We start from the raw sequence: 23,742 nt of genomic DNA on the forward strand, positions 1-23,742 counted from the left end.
GGGCCAATACCTGCAACGTTCATATGTATAGCAGCTGAGTAAGAGAATAGTGATGATCACAAAAGTTTGTTATTCACCCCACACATTACATCAGGAAAGACTTGCTCATTTTATCAAAAGATATGTGCCCCATTCTACAATGCAGAAGCATCACCATAGCTTCGTTCTTTCTTTTTTTTTGAGAAAACGCAAAGACTCTGCGTTTCGTTTCATTGAAAATGGAGATAGTTTAGCAGTACACGCCTCCGAGGAGGAGGCTCACCGGGGAGAAAAAAAACGAAAGTACAGGAACTAGTGAACGTCCCAGGTTAGCGGCATGATCCCCCAAGGCCAGCTGCCCCAGCCCTAACCCAAAGGGATGCCTCCTCCCTGATCCTAGTCGTGAGCAGGGCGATGGATGGCTGCTTGCCGTCGAACACACAGGAGTTGCGGTGCTTCCAGAGCATCCAAGCCGTCAGATGAGTGGTCGTGGCTAGCCCCTTGCGCATGGGCTTTGGCGTCTCCAGCTTGGCGTGCAACCACCAGTCGTTCAGAGTGGCCTCTTGGTCTGGCGGTCGGCAGGTCAGCCGTAGCCAGGAGAGCGTCTCATGCCAAACCTGTCGCGAGAAGGGGCAGGTGATGAGCAGGTGGCGCATCGTTTCAGGCTCCTGGTCACACAAGACGCAGCGCGGATGGTGTTGCAGGCCGCGGCGGCGCAATCTGTCCGCTGTCCAGCACCTGTCCAGACTGACGAGCCAGAGGAAGAATTTAACGCGTGGCGGAGCCCAGCTTCCTCCATGTCAGCTGCCATGTGTCGCAGCTAGCAGAGCCATGGAAGGTTGCCAGGTAGGCGCTGCGCGCAGAGTAGGAGCCGCTCGAGGTCCACCTCCAGATAAGCTGGTCTGGCTGGTCGTTGAGGGCAGTGCCTTCTGTTTCACGCCACAGCAGCAGGTATTGACCGATTTCGTGGATGCCCATGTCTCCGTGAATATCTCATGTCCACGCATAGTTCAGGAGGCCCTCCGCAATGGTGCGCTGCTTGCGCTGGTGCTTCGGGATGCAAGCATAGAGTTGTGGCACGATCTCGCGGATGGAGCGGCCATTGATCCAGCGGTCCTCCCAAAATTTGCCCGTTCTGCCGTCTCCCACGGCGAGTGAGGTGGAGGCGAAGAACAGGGCGTGCTCCTCCTTGGAGAACTGGAGATCTAGGCCATGCCAAGTGCGGCCCTCGTCAGTGCGGCTGAACCAGAGCCACCGCAGCCGTAGGGCGAGCCCAGCACGCTCCATGTCCTGGATGCCGAGGCCGCCAAGGGGGAGGGGCCGGCAGATACGACGCCAGTTGACGTGGCAGCTGCCGCCGTTTGCGGCGGCGCGGCCCTCCCATAGGAATCCTCTCTCGATTTTCTCAGTGAGCCTGATCGTCTTCTTCGGAGGGGCGAAGACGAGGATTTGGTGGATAGGGATGGCGCAGAGCACGGACTTGACAAGTGCTAGGCGGCCCGCTTTGTTCATGAGCCTGGACTTCCAGTTGGGTAGCATGCCGTCAACCGTGTCGACCGAGGGCTGCAGCTGGGCGCTAGTGGGCCGCTGAATGGTGAGAGGGATCCCGAGGTACGTGAACGGCAAGTCCGCGATCTTGCACCCAAGGAGCTCCGTGATCAGCGCCCTGTCTCCCGGAGCGCAGTTGAGCATGGTGGTTGAGCTCTTGCTATAGTTGACAAGGAGTCCCGTGGCTCGCCCAAAAAGCCACAAAAAGTCCTGTAGTTGACCATAGCTTCGTTCTCACCCATCATTACTCTAACACGATAGACTCACCCATCATTACTCTAACACCATAGACACTGCATTGTTTGGCACCTCACGATCCATGTATCATAGCCCATTATGCTTGGTCCCGGTCCCAAGCTTCCTCCCTGTATGTCTCTCCTGAATTAGACGTATTTTTCAGTCAACGGTTACCCAGCAATCTAAATCGTCAATCAAATCACTCACGGACACAAGATTGACTGGAAAAGCAGAACATGCAAAACGGATGAAAATTCAATTAGTGGTGTGTATTGTACAATGCCAACACCTTTAATGCCTTGTGAAGAGCCATCAGCTGTTTAATAGTTTCTTTAAGTGTGGGTGGCCAACACCTTTAATGCCTTGTGAGGTGCAATCAGCTGTTTAATACTCCCTCCGTCCGAAAATTCTTGTCTCGGGTTTGTCTAGAAATGGATGTATCTAAATACTAAAGCATGACTAGATACATTCATATCTAGATAAATCTAAGACAAGAATTTTGGGACAGAGGGAGTAGTTTCTTTAAGTGTGGGTGGATATTGAGTATACAACTCAAACTCATTTGATGTGCCGCGACATGTTTAGATGCACCCGAAACAAGAATCCAATCTGGTTGTGACACTAGTGAGAATGTAGACGTATGAGCAGAATTACCTTCATTAGCATAGGCAAAGTGAGCAAAATCACCAAATGTGGGATGTCTTTGGTATTTACAACCCGTAATACTCTCTGTCTTCGTTTTCAATTTCCTCAACTCTTGTTACTCTTTTACAGAGACTTCGACATTGTCATCTGATTCCTCTTCTTGCATCACCACATTTGCTATGTGACCAATCCGATATCCTCGACCGCTACCTCCTCTTGGTCCACCTCGGTCATATCCTCTACCACTTCTACAGGTTGGCCTGCGCGGGCATGACAGTCACGACTCGTCTCACCACAGTTGAAACAGTCTGTGGTCTCATTCTTTCGGGTTACAATGAAGGCAGGACGAGATGGAGTTGTTACATTGTGTTTCATGACCTTCAGTCTGACCTCCTCTTGTGCAATTGCTGGTATAGCTTCCTCCAAACTGGGAAGAGTGGGTTGCTGGAACATAGTAGCTTGTCTTCCCTCAAATTCTGAATTCAAACCCTTAAGGAACTCTATCACAGGAACTCTATCACCCGCATGCATTCAATCAAGTTCTTAACACCAGATGTGCAATCTGCATGTTGCAACTCGAGAAGGTCCCTAAGGTTTGAGCTCGTCCTCGGGTCAGATTCAGATCTTTTTCTCTCTTTTGGCGTAGTGATCTAGATCAGCCCATAATCGCTGCAACTCAGATCGGATCCATTACAGAGTGTTCCCCATACCTTAGGTCACTAACTCTACTTGACCCTCCTACGCTTTGCACCTTTGGGTCTGGCCCAAACGAGGTCGTGGGCGCAAGAGCAACTACATCATATGTGAGAAGAGTCGAAGCAGAGAAGAAAGCACGAGACAGAGAAGACAGAGGACTGCCGCAGCAGCATTCCGGACTGTGCAGGCATATCAGGCATGACTGTCCGGTGCTGGGACTTCTCGCAAGCACTGCAGATCTAGAGCACCTGAACGACTGTCCAGGCCATGGCTCCCCTGAGCCAGCATGAGGTGGTCGGACTGTCTCAGTCCAGACCGAGAAGCCCCGGAGCCACGGACTGTTGGGTGACACACGGTGCATCAGCTGCTCATGTGGTTGTGCGGAAGAAGGCTAAGAACGTGTACTTGACAAAATCAGCATCTTCCCACGTTGCATCTTCCAGCGACAAATTTTCCCACAGTATCAGCCATTGAACGACTGGGAGGTTATTTCTTGGTACCTGTCGGACGTCAAGCGCAGGTGATGAGGACTGGGTATAGCTTTGGGGCCTATGTGCTTCTTGAGCTGGCTCACGTGAAAGACAGGGTGGATCTTGACACTGTCTGGCAATTGGAGTTTACATGCAGCAGTACCTACCTTATGTTGGAAGACAAAAGGTCCATAGTACTTATGTTGCAATTTCAGTGCTCCTCGAAAGCCAAATGCTGACAATCTGTAGGGGGGCATTTTCAGATAGACCAAGTCCCCTGGTTCGAAAGTCATCTCACTTCAGTTTGCATACTTCTTCATTCTCTGATGTGCTTTAAGTAGGCTTTCCTTGAGATTCTTGAGCATCACTTGCTTTTCTTCTAGGAAATCATGGACTTCACTGTCAAGTGGACCTGGTATGGCTAGTTCATTAATCATAGGAAGGGCCATATACAGCCTCGAAAGGGGATTTGTTAATGGCAGTGTGATAAGATGAGTTGTACCAATACTCAGCTAGTGGGAGCCAGTAGAGCCATTTCTTGGGCTGAGTGGAGGTCATGCATCTCAAGTATGTCTCCAGACATTGGTTGACTCTCTGAGACTGACCATCAGTTTGTGGGTAGTAGGCAGGGCTGTACCGAATCCAGCAAAAATGTCCTTCCAAATCTGACCGGTGAAAATCCTGTCCCGGCCACCTCCTGCCATGCCACAACCCGAGTAGAACGTCGACCGCCTCGCCTAGCCAGATCCGAGCCACGGCACCTCCGCTTCCTTCACGAACTCCGGCCGCCCCCCGCCCAACACCATGCTGCGACCAGCTCCAAACGGATGCACCACAACTGGTCATGGTTGCGGCGCCCCCTACGCCGCCTAAGCACGCCGCCCTCCACCACCGGACATCACCATCACCATGCTGCGACCGCGCCATCGGCGACCCACCGAGACATGGACATTGGGAGAGTTCCTCTCGGCCGCCACAAAGCACATCAGCGCTGTCCTCCCCACCCCAGGAAAGCGCCTGCGCCGGCCGGCACTGAACTTCTCTCCGCGACGGGGCCGATCCGCATCCTCCTCGGCCTCCAAGACCGCTGCTCCTCCCACGGCTGAGCGCCGGGCGCAGGTGGAGGTCCTCCGCACCCTCGGCATCTTGGGCGTCAACCAGCAGATCACCGCTGCCGAGATGCGGGCCTACGACGGCATCTTCGCCGCGCCCATCCCCCGGCCTATGCTCGCTGCGATCGCAGCAGCGCTGGTTGATCGCGAGCTGCCTCCCCTCCAGGGACCGGCGCTGACCACGACCTCGGTGGACGGCGGCCTCATCGCGGGCTAATCGCTGGGTGCAGCACCCGTTGATCATGTTCTCATGAATTATGACCTCAAACTTGTAATCTGGAACGCCCGCGACTTGAACACGCGCGCTCGTCGTTCAGTCATTCGCTTGCTAATCTGTACCACCGAGGCATCCATTGTTTGCATTCAAGAAACAAAGATGGAGTTCATTTGCTCGTCGACCGTCCTTGAGACGCTTGGCTCCGAGTTCGACGCATACGTCTATCTGCCGGCTGTCGGCACCCGCGGTGGCATACTCTTGGCTTGGAAGAGCCGGTCCGTCGCCCTCTCCAACCAGTCGTTCGCCACGAACACGCTCTCAGCCAGAGTTGCCATGCCTGGCGCCCCCGCCTGGTGGCTTACCGTGGTATACGGGCCCAAGCCGACGCGGCGAAGATCGCCTTCCTACGGGAGCTTCGCGACGTGCCCCGACGGCTTCACTGCAGAGTTCTTGCGCGCTTGCTAGCCCACGGTGCGGCAAGACCTGGTGGACGTCTTCCAGCAGCTCTACGACATGCGCGGCCGAGGTTTCGACCGCCTCAACCAGGCGCTGCTCACCTTGCTCCCCAAGCGGGCCGACGCCGCCACCTTCGGGGATTACAGGCCGATCAGCCTCATCCATCTCGTCGCCAAGGTGTTCGCCAAAGTGCTCTCCCTCCGCCTTGGCCCAGAGCTGGATCGCCTCGTCAGCCCGAACCAAAACGCATTCATCCCTGGGCGCAGCATCCACGACAACTTCGTCCTCGTCAAGCAATCGGCGCGGCTACTCCACCAGCTCAAAGCCCCACGCGCCCTCCTCAAGCTGGACCTGACCAAAGCATTCGACTCGATCTCCTTGCCTTTTGTCTTCGAGGTGTTGCACCGCTATGGTTTTAGCACCCGCTTCCAAGCTTGGCTGGCCATCTTGCTGTCTTCGACGAGCACCCGGGTGCTGCTCAATGGCGACCCGGGGCCCCCGATTTGGCATCGTCGAGGATTCCGACAGGGCGACCCGCTGTCCCCGCAGCTCTTCGTCCTTGCCGTCGACGTGCTCGGCCGGCTCGTCAACCGGGCCACCTCGTTGTGTCTCCTACAACGCCTACACCCGCGGCACACGGTACCGGCAATCTCGCTGTACGCCGACGATGTCGTGCTGTTCTACCATCTATCGCCGGACGAGATCACCGCTGTCAAGAGCATCCTGCGCCTCTTCGGCCGCGCCTCCGAACTTCACGTCAACTTCGCCAAGAGCACAGCGACACTCATTCACTGCGACGAGGAGGCGGCAACCGCGGCAGTGCAGCTGCTCGGCTGTCCCATCGCCGAGCTCCCGGTCACCTACCTGGGAATCCCACTCATGATCCGGCGACCGACGGCGGTGCAGCTACAGCCCCTGGTAGACAAGATGAGGGGCCAATTGCCGTCATGGAAGGCCTGGCTCATGAACAAGGCTGGGCGCCTCGCGATGGTGAAATCCGTCCTCTGCGCAGTCCCCATTCACCAACTGCTCGTTTTTGCACCGCCCAAGACTATCAAGCAACTAGAGAAGATCGAGCGTGGCTTCCAGTGGGCTGGCCGTGAGGCTGCCAATGGGGGTAACTGCCACGTAAACTGGCGGCGCACATGCCGCCCCATCGAGCTTGGAGGCCTTGGCATCCCAGACCTCGAGCGCATCGGGCTGGCTCTCCGCCTGCGGTGGCTTTGGCTCAGCCACACCGACCGGAACAGAGCTTGGAGCGGGCTCGACCTGCAGTTCTCGGCGGACGAACGCGCCCTGTTCTTCGCCTGCACTACGATGTCCCTGGGGAACGGCCTCTCGGCCCTCTTCTGGGACGATCGTTGGATCGGCGGCCGATCTGTTGGCGAGATAGCTCCGCGGCTCCTCGCCTGCATCCCCATGCGCAGGAGAAAGGCGCGGACAGTTGCGGAAGGGCTCAATGCCAACGCCTGGGCTCGCGACATCGAGGGCACTCTCGGTGTCCACGAGATTGGTCAGTACATCCGCCTCTGGAACGTCATCGAGCACACCATCCTGCTCAACACGCCTGACCAGCTCTCCTGGAAGTGGACTACGAATGGCTCATACTCCGCTAAGTCCTGCTACAAGGTTACCTTCCAGGGATCCATCCCCAGCGCCTCCTGGAAGCTCATCTGGAAGAGTTGGGCTCCACCCGGGGTGCGTTTCTTCCACTGGCTCGCTGACCAGGATAGATGCTGGACCTCCGACCGCCTAGCTCGTCGCGGGCTGCAGCACCACAACCCTTGCATTTTGTGCTACCAGGACCCTGAGACTATGGACCACTTGCTCCTCCGCTGCCCCTTCTCCAGGCAAGTCTGGCAAAGCATCATCGCCTGCCTCCGCTTGCCCTGCACCGCCCCCAGCAATGAGACTTCCCTACTCGCCTGGTGGCATCGCGCCAAGCGGAGCATGCCGCACCCCATGCGCAAAGGCTTCGCCTCCGTGACCCTGCTGACCCCGTGGATGATATGGAAACACCGCAACAGCTGTGTGTTTGAGGGCACCCAACCCTCGATGAACGACCTGGTCGTGAAGATCAAGCAAGAAGCGTCCCTCTGGACCAAGGCAGGAGCGGCCGGTCTCCGTATCATCTACCCCCAGACCTGGGATGTACACTAGTCATAGGCTTTTCTATTCCCAGCATTGCCCCTCCTAGGAGGATTGTAATATAAACTCTTCCTTTTCAATACAAAGAAACGCATGTATCTCACTGCGTTTTCTCGAAAAAAAAAATATGTCGGCTCGATGACCGCAGTAGCCTCGCCCAGAGACGCCATCTATGCTGCAAAGTCCCACGACCTACATCGCTAAGACGCCGCCATCACGTCTTTCCCGAACGGAACCGCCGGTCCGTCAACCGCATTCCCGAACGTCAAGTTCGCTAACGTGCCCCACCGACCACCATAACCCGCAATAACATCGCCCCCATACCACCACGAACATAACTGCGTTATCATGCCCGATCACCAACACACCAAGTTACACGATCTCAAGCCACCACCGCCTCCCGAGAACCGCACGACCTCGCACCGCCGATCCCACAAGTATTGCTCCAGCAACGCCTCCGTCGTGGCCCCAGCCCCCTTCACCAACCTTTCGATGAGCATCTCCGTCATGCCAATGACATATGGGCTCGAGGCTCATATTGTGCTTTTGTCTAGTAGGCTAGAGGTTGTTACATTGTGCTTGAGACACGTGGGCCTGATGACCGCGAGACGATCACCAGATGCTATGTAGGTCAAGTGCACTCGCTCGAGTCAAAGATTGCGTCGGTAACTCTGTCGTCGTTGGCGCAAAGCACCGCCATAGCGACAAAAACACAAAATGGTATAATATATCAAAATGTTCAAAAAATCGCATATATTCCAAATATGTCACTCTCATGCATGTTAGCAACATTTAAAATTGGGCGTTTAACTAAAACAAGATTAAGTGTCTTGCTTTAAATATGGAGTTTCATCAAATTGCACTATATAAGTGGTTCCACTCCGTTTAACATGAGTAGCCTCATCTTAGATCAACTCCATCATCATCATATGCCATGTTCATCCATGTTAATAACGTTTCAAATGAATACTTAGATTAACCACTTTACTAAACCTTTTTTCTTTTAACATGGAGATGTTGGAATTACCTTATATAATCATTCCTTCTCAGTTTAAATTGTGTAGCTTAGCTCTACTTGAAATCGTCTTCACCGCATGCCATGATCACCCATGTTAAGTTTAGACAAGATTAAACCATTGTCAAAATTGTTGCATTTATTGAAAATGTCATAACTAATGAATTTCAAATCCAATTAACATGAAAATAGTTGCATCGGGATAACTCTATGTTATGTCATGCATGGCATATCATTAACATGTTAGATCTTTGTCGTAATTATAAAAATGCATCCTTTGCGCTTTTCTTGTGTTTCTGCTTCTTCTCGGTTAGGATTCAGAGGTGACGCAAGCACCAAGCAAGGTTTGAGAATGTACAAAGCATGAAGCAAGCAAAGCCTCCATGTTCATTCTCACACATCCTATGCCCCCCCCCCTCTTTGCATCAATGTAACGTTGTTGTAGTGGTTCTTCGATGCCTATCCCTTGCATGGTCTGATTGTTGTCGCCATGATATTGCCTTTACAAACCATTCCTAGCATGACTAGTTACCTGCTGGTGTTATTGCCATGTTTAGCCCTGCTTGTCAGTAGTATGATATGCTTAGGGATGTGCTTGAGTCATGGCATATCTATCTGATGGTGCTTATGGGTAGTTGAACCTGGCTTTGATACATTCATGTTGTGGTATGGATATAATTATGTTAATTTGTAACTAAGGCAAAGGTGGGGAGGCCATGCTTGATGCAATGGTGTTTCGTTCCACTTGAGCCGACACTAGGACCCGAGTTCTTGTTATCTCGATCCAAGGCTGAGCATACTCAACCTCTCATTGGGGGATATGGAACCCCTCTTGACCTTGGACCACATAGTTCGGGCTTTTCATTTGGCATATGCATAATTGCATGTTGCATGTTATTATCATGTTGCAGATGAGATATGTTATGACGATGATATGGATAGACTGTTGTTGCATACATATGGGAATTGCAGCACTGCACGGGGTTATCATGTGGGCTCTAGCCAACCTGACCATGCGTGCAACAATAGAGTCCGTCTCCGAGCTTCGATTGGACTCACGATTAGGGTACAACTCAGTTCGATGGCTCCTTGGACTTGTTTGCAGCATAGGGGAAGTGTCATGGTCAATCTCACTCTGCCGGCACACCTCGAGTGTGCTATTGACATCGGCATCAAGAGCAATTGGCATGTGTTAGGGTAATTTGATACACCCCTGCAAGGTTTAATCCATTCGAATAGTCGTATCAATGGTTATGGATGACTTGGAGATTTTTTTTCTTGATCGTAAAACAATTTTAATAGTCGTATCAATGGTTATGGATGATCCTTGTCAAGCTGGTAGTTGGGGACTTAGTCCTCAATGTTATCAGCGCGTACGCCCCGCAAGTAGGCCACAATGAGAGCATCAAGAGGGAGTTCTGGGAAGGCCTGGAGGACTTGGTTAGGAGGGTACCTATTGGTGAGAAGCTCTTCATAGGAGGAGACCTCAATGGCCATGTGGGTACATCTAACACAGGTTTTGAAAGGGTGCATGGGGGCTTTGGCTATGGCATCAGGAACCAAGAAGGAGAAGATGTCGTGAGCTTCGCTCTAGCCTACGACATGGTTGTAGCTAACTGGTAGAGGCTAGGGTTCTACCAGGTTTCGGACGTAGGTTGTAGGGGTGGAAGTGCGGGCTGCGAGGTTGGGGACGCCGGCGCCGGTAGTTGGGCGTCGGCGCGGCGTGAGAGAGAGAGAGAGGCGGCTAGGGTTTGGGGCTCTCGTCTCCTGAGGGAGACGACAACAGAATATACTGTTTATTGTCAGCTTAATATCGAAGGGGTACATGTGTTTATATAGGAGGATAGCCTCCACTAAACCCTAGATAACTTGGACTCTAACTTGGACTCTAATATAACTTGGACTCTAAGATAGGTAAGATAACTTGGGCTAAGCCCGTAATTAACCCTGCCCATTGGGCCTCCTCCGTTGGTACGTTGTACCGGTCATAACATCTCTCCCCGCCTTCTCAAACAGCTCGTCCTCGAGCTGAACATCTGGAAACTGCTGGCGGAAATCGTCGAGCTTCTCCGAAGTCGCTTCCTCCTCTGGCAGGCCGGTCCACTGTACCAAGACATGCCAGACGCTGCTGCGCCTGCAGCACCTTCGCCACCTGTGCGGAAGCTGGAATGAGGCGGCCATCCGAAGTAGGAGGAAGGGTCGGCGTCGCTGCAGGAGGGTCCCCGTGGTAGGCCTTCAGTAAGCCGACATGGAAGACGTCATGGAGGCGAGAACCAGCTGGCAGCTCCAAGCGGTATGCGAGTGTGCCGACACGCTCCAGCACACGAAAGGGACCGGCGTAGCGAGGTCCCAATTTGCGCTTGGAGCGCGCGGGTCTAGAGACTGCGTGGTCCTGTGGAGGATGCGCAGCCACACCCAATCGCCCACCGCGAACTCCGCCTCGCGATGATGAGCATCATAGTACTTCCGAGCCAGCTGCTGTGCTTGGAGAAGACGCTGGCGTGCCTCAGCCAGAATGTCGTCGCGGGTGCGGAGTAAGTCGCCCGCCGTCTCGGACCGAGCCATCCCAGGCTCGTAAGGGAGCATCGCCGGAGGTGGGCGCCCGTAGACCACCTCGAAAGGCGTGGTGCGCAGGGCGGAGTGATAGGAGGTGTTGTAGCAGTACTCCGCCCACGCCAACCAGTCCACCCAAGCTCGTGGACGATCACCAGTAACACAGCGCAGGTACATGGCGATCACCTTGTTGACCACCTCGGATTGGCCGTCTGTCTGAGGGTGGAACGCCGTGCTCATGCGGAGCTTCACGCCCGCCAGTCGAAAGAGATCCCGCCAGACATGTCCCGTGAACACGGGATCACGATCGCTGACGATGGACGACGGAAAACTGTGGAGGCGGACGATGCCGTCGAAGAAGGCCCGCGCCACGGAGGCGGCTGTATATGGATGACCCAGGGCGATGAAGTGCGCGTACTTGGAGAAGCGGTCAACCACCGTGAGGATGACGGACTTGCCGCCCACCTTGGGAAGGCCCTCGATGAAGTCCATGGAAATATCCGCCCACACCTGGGAGGGTACGTCCAGCGGCTGCAGTAGACCCGCGGGTCGTAGTGTCTCCGTCTTGTTCCGCTGGCACGTCACGCACGACCGCACCCAGTCGCGGACCATCGCGCCATCACCGGGGATGTAAAAATCAGCACGGAGACGATGGAGAGTCTTCTGCACGCCCTCGTGCCCTGCAGAGTGCGCCAAGGTCAGGACCTGGTGGCGCAGGTCGCCATGGTCAGGCACGAAGATGCGGCGGCCATGTAGGAGCAGCCCCTCGTCCAAGCGCCAGGGCGCGTCCAGCTCGCCGGCGTCAAGGCGCTGGCGCAGGCCCTGGGCGTCCAAGCTGTCGAAGTTGCCCGGCGAATGTCGTCGATGAAGGCGAAAGATGGCCCGGAGCGAATGCACATGATAGTGCCAGCCATGGCGACGTCGTCCGCGACATCCTCAGTGTCGCGACGGGACAAGGCGTCGACGACCGTGTTGAGACGGCCGGGGCGGTACTCAACGGTGAAGTCGAAGCCAAAGAGCTTGCTGATCCACTGGTGTTGCGGAACTGTGGAGAGGCGCTGGTCCAGCAAGAACTTGAGGCTGTAGTGGTCCGTGCGCACACGGAATGACCGGCCCCAAAGATAAGGCCGCCAGTGGCGCACCGCCTGAACCAGCCCAATAAGCTCGCGTTCGTAGGCCGCGAGCTTGTGATGGCGAGCAGCGAAGGGGCGGCTGAAGAAGGCGAGCGGTCCCTCGCCCTGGTGAAGGACGGCGCCGAAGCCGATGCCAGAGGCGTCGCAGTCCACCATGAACGGCATATCAAAGTCCGGCATCTGGAGGACGGGTCCCATCGTGAGCGCCCGCTGGAGAGCCTCGAATGCCGTAGTCGCCTCCTCGTCCCAGGAGAAGGCGTCACGTCGAAGGAGACGCGTCAGTGGCGCGGCGATGAGGCCGAAGTCCCGGATGTACTTCCGGTAGTAGCCGGCGAGGCCCAAGAAGCTGCGGAGCGCCCGCGGTGACCGCGGAATCGGCCACGCGGCGACCTTGTCCGCGTCCATCGCTACCCCGTCCGCCGAGATGACGTGCCCCAGGTACGCGACGGAGGTCGTGCCGAACGAGCACTTCGAGCGCTTGAGGTGAAGACGATGCGCTCGAAGCTCGTTGAAGATGATGGCCACATGTTGTAGGTGCTCCGCCCAAGATGCACTGTAGATAAGAATGTCATCATAGAAAACAAGCACAAAGCAGCGCAAGTATGGGCTGAGCACGTCGTTCATCAGGGCCTGGAAGGTCACCGGCGCGTTGGAGAGGCCGAACGGCATCACCAGGAACTCGAAGTGGCCATGGTGAGTGCGGAACGCCGTCTTCTCGATGTCGTCAGGGTGCATGCGCACCTGATGGTAGCCCGAGCGAAGGTCGAGCTTGGTGAAGAAGCGCGCTCCGTGTAGCTCGTCCAAGAGCTCATCCACGACGGGGATGGGGAACTTGTCCTTGGACGTCAGGGCGTTGAGGGTGCAGTAGTCGATGCAGAAGCGCCATGTGCCGTCGGGCTTGCGCACAAGGAGCACCGGGGGGAGAATGGCGATGTCGAAATCCGGATGATGCCCTGCGCGAGCATGACCGCCACCTGACGCTCGAGCTCTTCTTTCTGCAGCTGAGGGTACCGGTACGGACGCACGGCTACAGGTGCCGTGTCCGGCAGCAGGTGGATGCGGTGGTCACAGGGCCGCGGGGGAGGGAGGCCATGTGGCTCGTCGAAGATGTCGATGTGCTGCTGCAGGAGGTCGGCCAGGAGGGGATGCGCCTCATCCAGTGCGGCCGCCATCAACTGGAGCTGCGGAGTCACGGCGCCGGAGCCGCCGATGCCTGTCCACTGAACGCGACGGCCGCCCTCGCGCCAGAAGATGAGGGACAGCACATCGAGGTCCCAAAGGATGGGGCCAAGAGTGGACAGGAAGTCGATGCCGAGGATGAAGTCGTAGCAGCCCAGGTCGATGCCGACGCAGTCGATGGAGAACGGCTCGCCGCCGATGAGGACGGGAACCTGCCGCGCCACCCCCTGGCAAGCAAGGCGGTCCCCGTTGGCGACGGTGACGCTGAACATCTCCGAGCCCGACGGTTGGAGTGCGAGGCGGCGCATGGCGTCCCCGGACAGGAAGTTGTGCGTCGAACCCTTGTCCACGAGCGCTGTGAGACGCTCCCCGTTGATCGTCACCGGAAGCAGCATCGTCTTTGCTGTCTTGATGCCAGCCATGGCATGAAGGGAGACGACGAAGGCGGTCGCGTCGACCGGCCCGTAGGTCGTGACGCCGGCCTCGGAGAGTGTGGTGGCGTCGAGCTCCACGGTGAGGGCCTCCACCTCCGCGTCGTCGACGGTAACAAGTAGAACAGGCGGGCGCACGTATTACCCGGCGCATACGGCTCGTCGCAGTTGAAGCACAGGCCCTTGCGGCGCCGCTCGAGCTGCTCGACGGACGTCAAGCGCCGGAAGGTGCGTGTCGGCGCGGGGGCAGCCGCAGTAGCGGCCGACAGGGCGGGGCGTGTCGGGGTGGCGGCCGCCGGGGCGGGACGGGTCGGGGGACGTGTGCCGCGGCCCGAGAACGCCTGCTGCAGGGCGTTGGCGCGCTGCTCGTACGCGCGTGCGTAATACATGGCCGTCTGCAGGTCCTGGGGGTCGCGCATCTCGACGTCGATGCGGATGTGGTCGGGAAGGCCGCCGACGAAGAGCTCGGCGCGTTGGCGAGCCGTGACGTCAGGCGCATGGCAGGCCAACGTTTGGAAGCGGTCGGCGAAGTCCTGCACCGAGGTGGTGAAAGGAAGGCGACCGAGCTCGGCCAAGCGGCTCCCACGTATGGGGGGCCGAACCGGAGGAGACACAGGTCGCGAAAGCACTCCCACGGAGGCATCCCGCCCTCGTCCTGCTCGAGGGCATGGTACCAAGTCTGGGCGGCGCCACGGAGGTGGTAGGAGGCGATCCACGTGCGGTCGGGCACCATGGTCCGCTGCCCCCTGAAAAACTAGTCGCACTGATTGAGCCAGTTCAGGGGGTCGACGGTGCCGTCGTAGGTGGCGAACGCCAGCTTGGTGAAGCGGGGTGGCTGTTGCACGTGTGGCGAGGCCGCGTAGGTGCCCTCGTGACGACCCAGCGCGGCGGAAGGAGAGTGTTGCGGCACGACGGAGCTCCCGGCGTACGGATCAGTGTACCCACCAAACCTCCCGAAGGTGGGGGCGGGTGGCTGCAACACCGTCGGTTGTAGTGGCGCCGTCGTGTAGGTTGGCGTGTCAATCCACGTCGATAGCGGGGACGGCGACGGCGGCCACCGGACCTGGGTGATCGGCAGGCCCTGGGGCGCGACAGTGGCCGAGGGCGGTGGCGCGAAGGGCGCCGCCGGCGGAGGCGGTGGTGGCGGGGTTGCGTACGGAGCCTGCAGGAAAGTCCGGAGGTTCGAGACCGCCAGGTTGAGGTCGCGGATCACCGAGGACATCTCCGCTAGGGAGAGGACGGGGGCGGGTTCGGCCGCCAGGGCCACGGGACCGGAGGCGGCCGGACCTGAGGTGGCTGGCGGCGGCGAGTGGTGCGGTGGCGGCGGCTGCTGCGAGGTGGCGGGGAAGGCGGTGGTGGCGGCGGCGGTGGTGGTGGGAAGGTCCGACAAACTCATCGAACCCAAGCTACCTGATACCAAATTGGTAGAGGCTAGGGTGCTACCAGGTCTCGGACGTAGGTTGTAGGGGTGGAAGTGCGGGCTGCGAGGTTGGGGACGCCGGCGCCGGCGGTTGGGCGCCGTCGCGGCATGAGAGAGAGAGAGAGGCGGCTAGGGTTTGGGGCTCTCGTCTCCTGAGGGAGACGACAACAGAATATACTGTTTATTGTCTGCTTAATATCGAAGGGGTACATGTGTTTATATAGGAGGACAGCCTCCACTAAACCCTAGATAACTTGGACTCTAACTTGGACTCTAATATAACTTGGACTCTAAGATAGGTAAGATAACTTGGGCTAAGCCCGTAATTAACCCTGCCCATTGGGCCTCCTCCGTTGGTACGTTGTACCGGTCATAACACTAACACCCTCTTTAGGAAGAGAGAATCCCATCAAGTGACGTTCAGTAGTGGTCTACACTCTAGCCAGATTGATTTTGTCCTCTCTAGAAGAGAAGACAGACGCGCTTGCATTGATTGTAAAGCGATACCTGGAGAGAGTGTTGTCCCTCAACATAAGCTTGTGGTTGCTGACTTCCGCTTTAGGATTCGTGTCCAACGGGATAAGCGCGCCAAAGTCGCTAGAACGAAGTGGTGGAAGCTCAAGGGGGAGGCATCCCAGGCTTTCAGGGAGAGGGTCATTAAGGAGGGCCCTTGGGAGGAAGGAGGCGATGCAAACTTGATGTGGACGAGTATGGCGACCTTCTTGCGGAAGGTCGCTGTAGAGGAGTTTGGGGTGACCAAGGGAAGTAGAAGGGAAGCTAAGGACACCTGGTGGTGGAACGATGAGGTCCAGAAGGTTATTAGGGAGAAGAAGGACTGTTTCAGATGCCTATATCTGGACAGGAGTGCAGCTAACATGGAGAAGTATAAGGTGGCGAAGAAGGCTGCAAAGTGGGCGATGAGTGAAGCAAGAGGTCGGGCGTATGAAGACCTCTACCAACATTTAAACACTAAGGAAGGCGAAAGGGACATCTATAAGATGGCCAAGATTAGGGAGAGGAAGACGAGGGATGTCGGCGAAGTCAAATGCATCAAGGACAGAAATGATCAACTTCTTGTGAAGGATGAGGCGATCAAGCGTAGATGGCGGGAGTACTTTGACAACCTTTACAATGGAGAGGTTGACAGCTCTACCATTGAGCTAGACGACTCCTTTGATGATACCGGCATGTGCTTTGTGCGACGTATCCAGGAGTGTGAGGTTAAGGAGGCGTTAAAAAGGATGAAAGTAGGCAAGGCGATGGGTCCTGATGGTATCCCCATCGAGGTGTGGAGAGGCCTTGGAGACATAGCGATAGTATGGCTAACTAAGCTTTTCAACCTCATTTTTCGGTCAAACAAGATGCCCGAAGAATGGAGGCGGAGTATTTTAGTACCAATCTTTAAGAACAAAGGGGATGTTCAAAGTTGTACTAATTACCGCGGAATCAAGCTGATGAGCCATACTATGAAGCTATGGGAGAGAGTCATTGAACACCGCTTAAGAAGGTTGACAACCGTGACCAAAAACCAATTTGGTTTCATGCCTGGGAGGTCTACCATGGAAGCCATCTTCTTGGTACGACAGTTGATGGAGAGATACAGGGAGCAAAAGAAGGACATTCATATGGTGTTCACTGATTTGGAGAAGGCCTATGATAAGATACCTCGGATGTCATGTGGTGGGCCTTGGAGAAACACAAGTCCCAATAAAGTAGATTACCCTCATCAAGGATATGTATGATAATGTTGTGACAAGTGTTCGAACAAGTGATGGCGACACCGATGACTTTCCGATTAGAATAGGGCTACACCAAGGGTCAGCTTTGAGCCCTTATCTTTTTGATTTGGTGATGGATGAGGTCACAAGGGATATACAAGGAGATATCCCATGGTGTATGCTCTTTGCGGATGATGTGGTGCTAGTCGATGATAGCCGAACGGGGGTTAATAGAAAGTTGTTATGGAGGCGGACTCTAGAATCGAAAGGCTTTAGGCTTAGTAGAACTAAAACTGAATACATGAGGTGCAGTTTTAGTGCTACTAGGCACGAGGATGGAGAGGTTAGCCTTGGTGGGCAGGTGGTACCGGAGAGAGACACGTTTCGATATTTGGGGTCCATGTTGCAGAAGGATGGCGATATCGATGAAGACGTGGGCCACCGAATCAAGGTTGGGTGGATGAAGTGGCGCCAAGCTTCTGGCGTACTTTGTGACAAGAGAGTGCCACAAAAGCTAAAAGGCAGGTTTTATAGGACAGCTATCCGACCTACGATGTTGTATGGCGCGGAGTGTTGGCCAAACAAGAGACGACATATCCAACAGTTAAGTGTAGCAGAGATGCGCATGTTGAGATGGATATGTGACCACACAAGGAAGGATCGGGTACGGAATGACGATATACGAGAGAGACTTGGGGTAGCACCGATTGAAGAGAAGCTGGTCCAGCATCGTCTCAGATGGTTTGGACATATTCAACGGAGGCCACCGGAAGCGTCAGTGCATAGCGGACGGATAAAGCGTGCTGAGAATGTTAAGAGGGGTCGTGGTAGACCAAACTTGACATGGGAGGAGTCCATTAAGAGAGACCTGAAGGTTTGGAATATCGACAAAGACTTAGCCATGGACAGGGGTGCGTGGAAGTTAGCTATCCACGTTCCAAAGGCATGACTTGGCTTCGAGATCTTATGGGTTTCAACTCTAGCCTACCCCAACTTGTTTGGGACTGAAAGGCTTGGTGGTTGTTGTTGTTGTTGTAAAACAATTTTAATTAGTAATCAACAAAACTTGCCAGCCGTGTGCATGCCTTGGGGATCCTTCTTCATGGGTGATGCAAAGGGGGATGCAAGGTAGTGTTATGTTTTGGCTAGGTTAGGATAGATAAGATGGCTCTCATCTATGCTCTCTTACCTTATCTCTCATGGACGCAAGTTGTAGCGTGTCTCTATAGGATGCTAGTGTTTGTTGCCGCTGAAACCACATACCACTTCTTTGAGAATGATGCATACTTAGAATAGATGTGATGTAAGTCTTGTGAGTACAGCTGAGTACTCATCATGTTTTATTTATTCTTTTGATCTGGATGCTGCAAATCAGATAGTAGCATTTGGAAGCAGGTAACCTCTGGGTAAAGGACGACGCTAGCTATGGTTACCACAGGCAATGGTCTGGGAAAGTATGAACATCATCTGCTTTTCTTTAAAGGCATTTGTTAAATTTTACCCGTCTAAGGTATATTTTTGCTTCCGTTGTGAGAACTGCAACTTGATCGAAAGACCCTTGTTAAATTTGACTCGTTGGAGTTGTTAAATTTGACTCCGTTATATTTTGTTGCAAATCTTTTGTAGAGTTGTGCTTCGATACATGCCATACCATCCAAATAGCATGCATGTTGCGTGTGTGGATATAGCACGCACGTTGTGTTTGGTGGGGGGGCATCCTTGGGTCGATACTATGCATTTGCTAGCGAAAGTGCTAGATCTGTATAGTGCCGCTCGCAAGGCATTATATCATTGCCTAGAAGACAAAGAAACAGACTCAATTTTACCGTGCGACCCTAGAGGAGCTATGGCTCTTCTGGTGGTAGAGGTGACTTGGTTACTGTGGTTTGGTTTTTCTGTCATTACACAATACTCCCTTCTTGTCAAACAGTATAGGTGCTACCAGTATTGCAAGTGACCTTGTGAAGCATGAGCTCACAATGCATATTGGTGATGCTTCTTTTGTGCGATCGAGTGTGCAGGATCAGGTTATTGCTCTGCAGTATGCGTCTTACGAGTTATAGTTGGCGGGTTACTTTATGAAGGCCCGGACTCTCCAAACTCAGTGTTGTGGATCTATCAAGAGTTTGAGGGAGGGTACTAGAGTTATATTATGTTATATTATGTTTCCACGTAGACTGTATAGTTTCCCCGTAGTCTAAGGGGCTCTCCGCATATTTGTCACATGCACATTGCATATATCTACGCACGAAGATCTTACTCAACAAGCTCAAAGGCATATTCCCAAAGTGAACTCCTTCCCTTTGAGCGATCTTAATATGAGCTTTCATGAATTGGCTACAGATCATTGTTGTCTCCTTATTTTTGCATGATACATCTCATGGATATAGGAGCATCATTGGGGAGTGTCAAGTAAACACTCGTCAGTCTATTTCCTTCCCATTCTTCAAGGATAATTCTCTTCCACACGCGGGGGGTTACATCTCATGGACGTGTTATGACCGGCTTGGCCTATAGCCGGCAGAGGCCCACTGGGCGTTAATATTAGGGGCTTGGCCCGCAAGTTATCTTAGGCAAATTATTTTAGGAAAGTTATCTTAGGCTCAAGTTATAAATACTAGTTGTAAGACATCAATTGAGATCAAGCAATAAAGATATTATCTTCTGTTGCCCGGCTCCCCAAGGAGCCGGAACCCTAGCCACCGCCGCGCCCAGCCCTAGCCGCGACGGCGCCCTCTCGCCGGCGCGCCCGCTCCAGCCCTCGCTCCCCTCCTCCTTGCCCATACAATCTACGCCGGAGGCCCGGTAGGAACCCTAGTCCTACCAATTTGGTATCCAGAGATTCCAGGTTGATCATGTCGCTCCCTCCACCACCGCCGCCGCAACCCACCACCACCGCCCCGCCGCCGCAAACCACCGCCCCGCCGCCGCTGCCGATCATGTCCGGGACCGCTCCCTCGCCAGTGCCGATCATCACCACGACGGAGCCGCTCCCCATCCTCTCGCCCGAGGCGATGTCGGGCACCCTGCGGGAGCTTGTCCAAGCGGTCCGAGGCATCAGCCTCTACCTCGCTGGGACCCAACCCCCGCCGCCGAGCGTCGCCCCCACTGCCTACGGGCCGCCGTCGCTGCCGTGGGCCACCCCGGCCTTCCAGCCGCCATACGGAGGGGCGCCCCCGCCGCCGCAGCTGCTGCAGCACTACCCCGCCGCAGGCACCCCATGGCCGGTGTGGCCGGCCACCACCGCGCCGCTGGGTACGGCTTCTACCGTACGCCACCACCCCACCAGTTTCTACCGGCCACCACGGCGCCGGCTACGGCTCAGCACCACCAGCCGCCGCCGCCATCGACAGCAGCACCACCAGCGCCCCGACCCACCGGTCGGCCCCTGCACCAGGTGCAGTTTCCGCCATCGCCATCGCCGATTCCCGCGTGGGCAGCCGGATCATCTTCGGGCCCGGTCTATACCACCGCACCGGAACACCCGGCGCCCTCTCTGCCGTTCGAGCGGTCCTCCAGCTCGGCGCCCTACGCTCCGGAGTTTCCCGACCCGGCGTACGCGATGCCACCGACAGCCGCAGCTACCGGACACGGCGGTCCGACATCCCCTCGGTTCGCCAAGCTGAACTTCACCACTTACGAGGGCACGGAAGACCCCCTCAACTGGCTCAACCAGTGCGAGCAGTTCTTTCGGGGGCAGCGGACGCTCGCGTCGGATCGCACCTGGCTCGCGTCCTATCATCTCCGTGGCGCTGCACAGACTTGGTACTACGCCCTCGAGCAGGACGAGGGCGGCATGCCACCGTGGGATCGATTTCGCGCGCTCTGCCTTCTCTGGTTTGGCCCCCCCATCCGTGGCAGCCGACTGGCAGCCCTCGGCCGCCTACCGTTTACATCCACGGTCCAGGACTACGCCGACCGATTCCAAGCCCTGGCGTGCCACGCGCCAGGCGTATCTGCGACTCAGCGCGCTGAGCTCTTTGTGGGTGGTCTACCGGACCATATTCGCGTGAATGTCGAGCTCCGGGAACCCCCCGACCTTCAGTCCGCCATGTACTACGCCCGGGCCTTCGAGCAGCGGGCCTTGGCACTGCAGCAACCGCCCGGACGGGGCGGCCGCCAGCTCAGTAGACACGCGCCGACCCTACCAGCACCGGGCCGGCCTCCGCCAGCCGCGGCGGCCGCACCCCCGGCCGCCACACGGACCTTCCGCCGGTTGTCCCCGGCCGAGCAGCAGGAGCGTCGACGTCAGGGTCTCTGCTTTAATTGCGATGAGCCCTACACGCCGACACATGTCTGCCCTCGCCTCTTCTACTTGGAGACGGTCGACTACACCGAGGCGGTCGAGACGACCGACGCACCACCGCCACCGGCGGCCACTGGGGACACGGCCGCAGATTCTACGGCAACGGCATGCGTCGTCTCTCTCCACGCCCTAGCCGGCATCCGTCATGAGCGGACCATGTTGCTGCCCGTGACTCTCCATGGCGAGCAGCTGGTGGCCCTGCTGGATACGGGCTCCACTCATAACTTCCTGCCCGAGGCAACCATGCGTCGTCTAGCTATTCCGACAACGGGCGGGGAGCGCCTTCGGATCACGGTGGCCAACGGTGACCGCCTCCAGTGTCATGGACTCGCCCGCGACGCGAACACTTTTCCATTACCTGTGCCGGCATCGACCTCGGCTGCTTTGACTTCATCTTCGGTGTGGACTTTCTCCGGACCCTCGGGCCCATCGTGTGGGACTTCAACGCGCTCACGATGACATTCTGGCGGCTGGGATGCGAAATCCGCTGGAACGGCATTGGGGGCGCTACGCCAGCCGTGCCACATCTTCAGTTGGCCGCCGCCTCCCCCGAGGCCGAGCACCCTCTGCTGGATCCCCTTCTGCAGCAGCATAGCGCCCTCTTCGACGAACCACGGGGACTTCCACCTGCTCGGGTGTACGACCATCGCATTCACCTTGTGTCGGGCTCCACTCCCGTGGCGGTGCGGCCTTACCGCTACCCTCAGCTACAGAAGGATGAGTTGGAGAGACAGTGTGCCCTTATGCTCGCAGCGGGCATCATCCGGATCTCGACGTCACCCTTCTCCGCGCCGGTGCTTCTCGTCCGCAAGACAGACGGCACGTGGCGTTTCTGCATCGACTACCGTGGCCTGAACGCGCTCACGCTCAAGGACAAGTTCCCGATACCGGTGGTCGACGAGCTCTTGGATGAGCTTCATGGGGCGCGCTTCTTCACCAAACTCGATCTCCGGTCGGGCTATCACCAGGTGCGCATGCATCCGGACGACATCGCCAAGACGGCGTTTCGCACCCACCATGGCCACTTCGAGTTCTTGGTGATGCCTTTCGGCCTCGCCAATGCCCCGGCGACCTTCCAGGCCCTGATGAACGACGTTCTGCGACCCTACTTACGGCGGTTTGTGCTTGTTTTCTTTGATGATATTCTTATCTTCAGCGCCACCTGGGCCGAGCACCTCCAGCACGTCGCCATCGTCTTCAACGAGCTTCGGGCGCACGACCTCCACCTTAAGCGCTCGAAGTGCTCGTTCGGGACACCTACCGTTGCCTACCTCGGCCATGTCATCTCAGCCGACGGGGTGGCTATGGACGCCGACAAGGTGGCAGCTGTCTCCGCCTGGCCGATGCCTCACTCGCCGCGGGCTCTCCACGGGTTCCTCGGCCTCGCAGGATACTACCGAAAATTTATCAGGGAGTTCGGGCTCATCGCGGCACCTCTCACGCGGCTGCTCCGCCGCGATGCTTTCGCCTGGGACGACGAGGCGACAGCGGCATTCGAGGCCCTCAAAGGGGCCCTCACGACGGGTCCCGTCCTCCAGATGCCCGACTTCGACCGCCCGTTCGTGGTGGACTGTGACGCTTCGGGCGTGGGCTTCGGCGCCGTGCTTCATCAGGGCGAGGGGCCCCTTGCTTTCTTCAGCCGGCCCTTTGCTCCGCACCATCTTAAGCTGGCGGCGTACGAGCGGGAGCTCATTGGCCTGGTACAGGCCGTGCGCCATTAGCGGCCGTACTTGTGGGGACGGGTCTTCCACATCCGCACGGACCATTACAGCCTGAAGTTCTTACTGGACCAACGGCTGTCGACTGTGCCACAGCACCAGTGGATCAGCAAGCTCTTCGGCTTCGACTTCTCCGTCGAGTATCGTCCGGGCCGCCTTAACACCGTGGCCGACGCGCTGTCCCGTCGCGACTCCGATCTCGCTCCTTCCACCGACGAGTCCGCTGGGGCGTCCCTGTGCGTCCGCTCCGGGCCGACGTTCGGCCTCTTCGCCGCCATTCGCCGCGCAACTGCAACAGCCGACGACGCCGTTCTTCTCCAGCAGCAACTCACGGCCGGAGACCTGGAGGAGCCCTGGCGCTTCGCTGACGGACTGCTTCTCCATGGGCGCCGGATCTTTGTTCCGGCGCATGATGATCTCCGTCACCAGGTGTTACAGCTCGCCCACTCGGCGGGTCATGAGGGTGTGCAGAAAACCCTACATCGTCTTCGCGCTGACTTCTACATCCCCGGCGATCGCGCCCTGTCCGCGACTGGGTTCGGTCTTGTCAGACATGCCAGCGCAACAAGACGGAGACCCTGAGACCGGCTGGGTTACTTCAGCCCTTGGAGGTGTCGTCTCAGGTTTGGGCGGATATTTCCATGGACTTCATCGAGGGCCTCCCCAAGGTGGGCGGCAAGTCGGTCATCCTCACGGTGGTCGACCGCTTTTCTAAGTACGCCCACTTCATCGCGCTCGGTCATCCGTACACGGCGGCGTCC

The 23,742-nt window shown here is 56.5% G+C and overlaps 2 protein-coding genes across 8 annotated transcripts in view; both read right to left on the minus strand.

The window, feature by feature from the left end:
- Positions 1-23,742, minus strand: part of LOC123401318 (uncharacterized protein At5g03900, chloroplastic) — a 44,078-nt gene that overhangs the window by 13,389 nt on the left and 6,947 nt on the right. The window lies entirely within an intron of this gene.
- On the minus strand, positions 3,045-4,931 carry LOC123401319. The gene is made up of 2 exons (XM_045095104.1): positions 4,078-4,931; positions 3,045-3,987 (listed from the first exon to the last, which is right to left on the minus strand). The coding sequence occupies exons 1-2, from the start codon at positions 4,929-4,931 to the stop codon at positions 3,978-3,980; spliced, it is 864 nt and encodes a 287-aa protein (XP_044951039.1). The 3' UTR covers positions 3,045-3,977.

This window comes from Hordeum vulgare, chromosome 6H, assembly GCF_904849725.1.
Source record: "Hordeum vulgare subsp. vulgare chromosome 6H, MorexV3_pseudomolecules_assembly, whole genome shotgun sequence".
Classification (NCBI taxonomy): Eukaryota; Viridiplantae; Streptophyta; class Magnoliopsida; order Poales; family Poaceae; genus Hordeum; species Hordeum vulgare.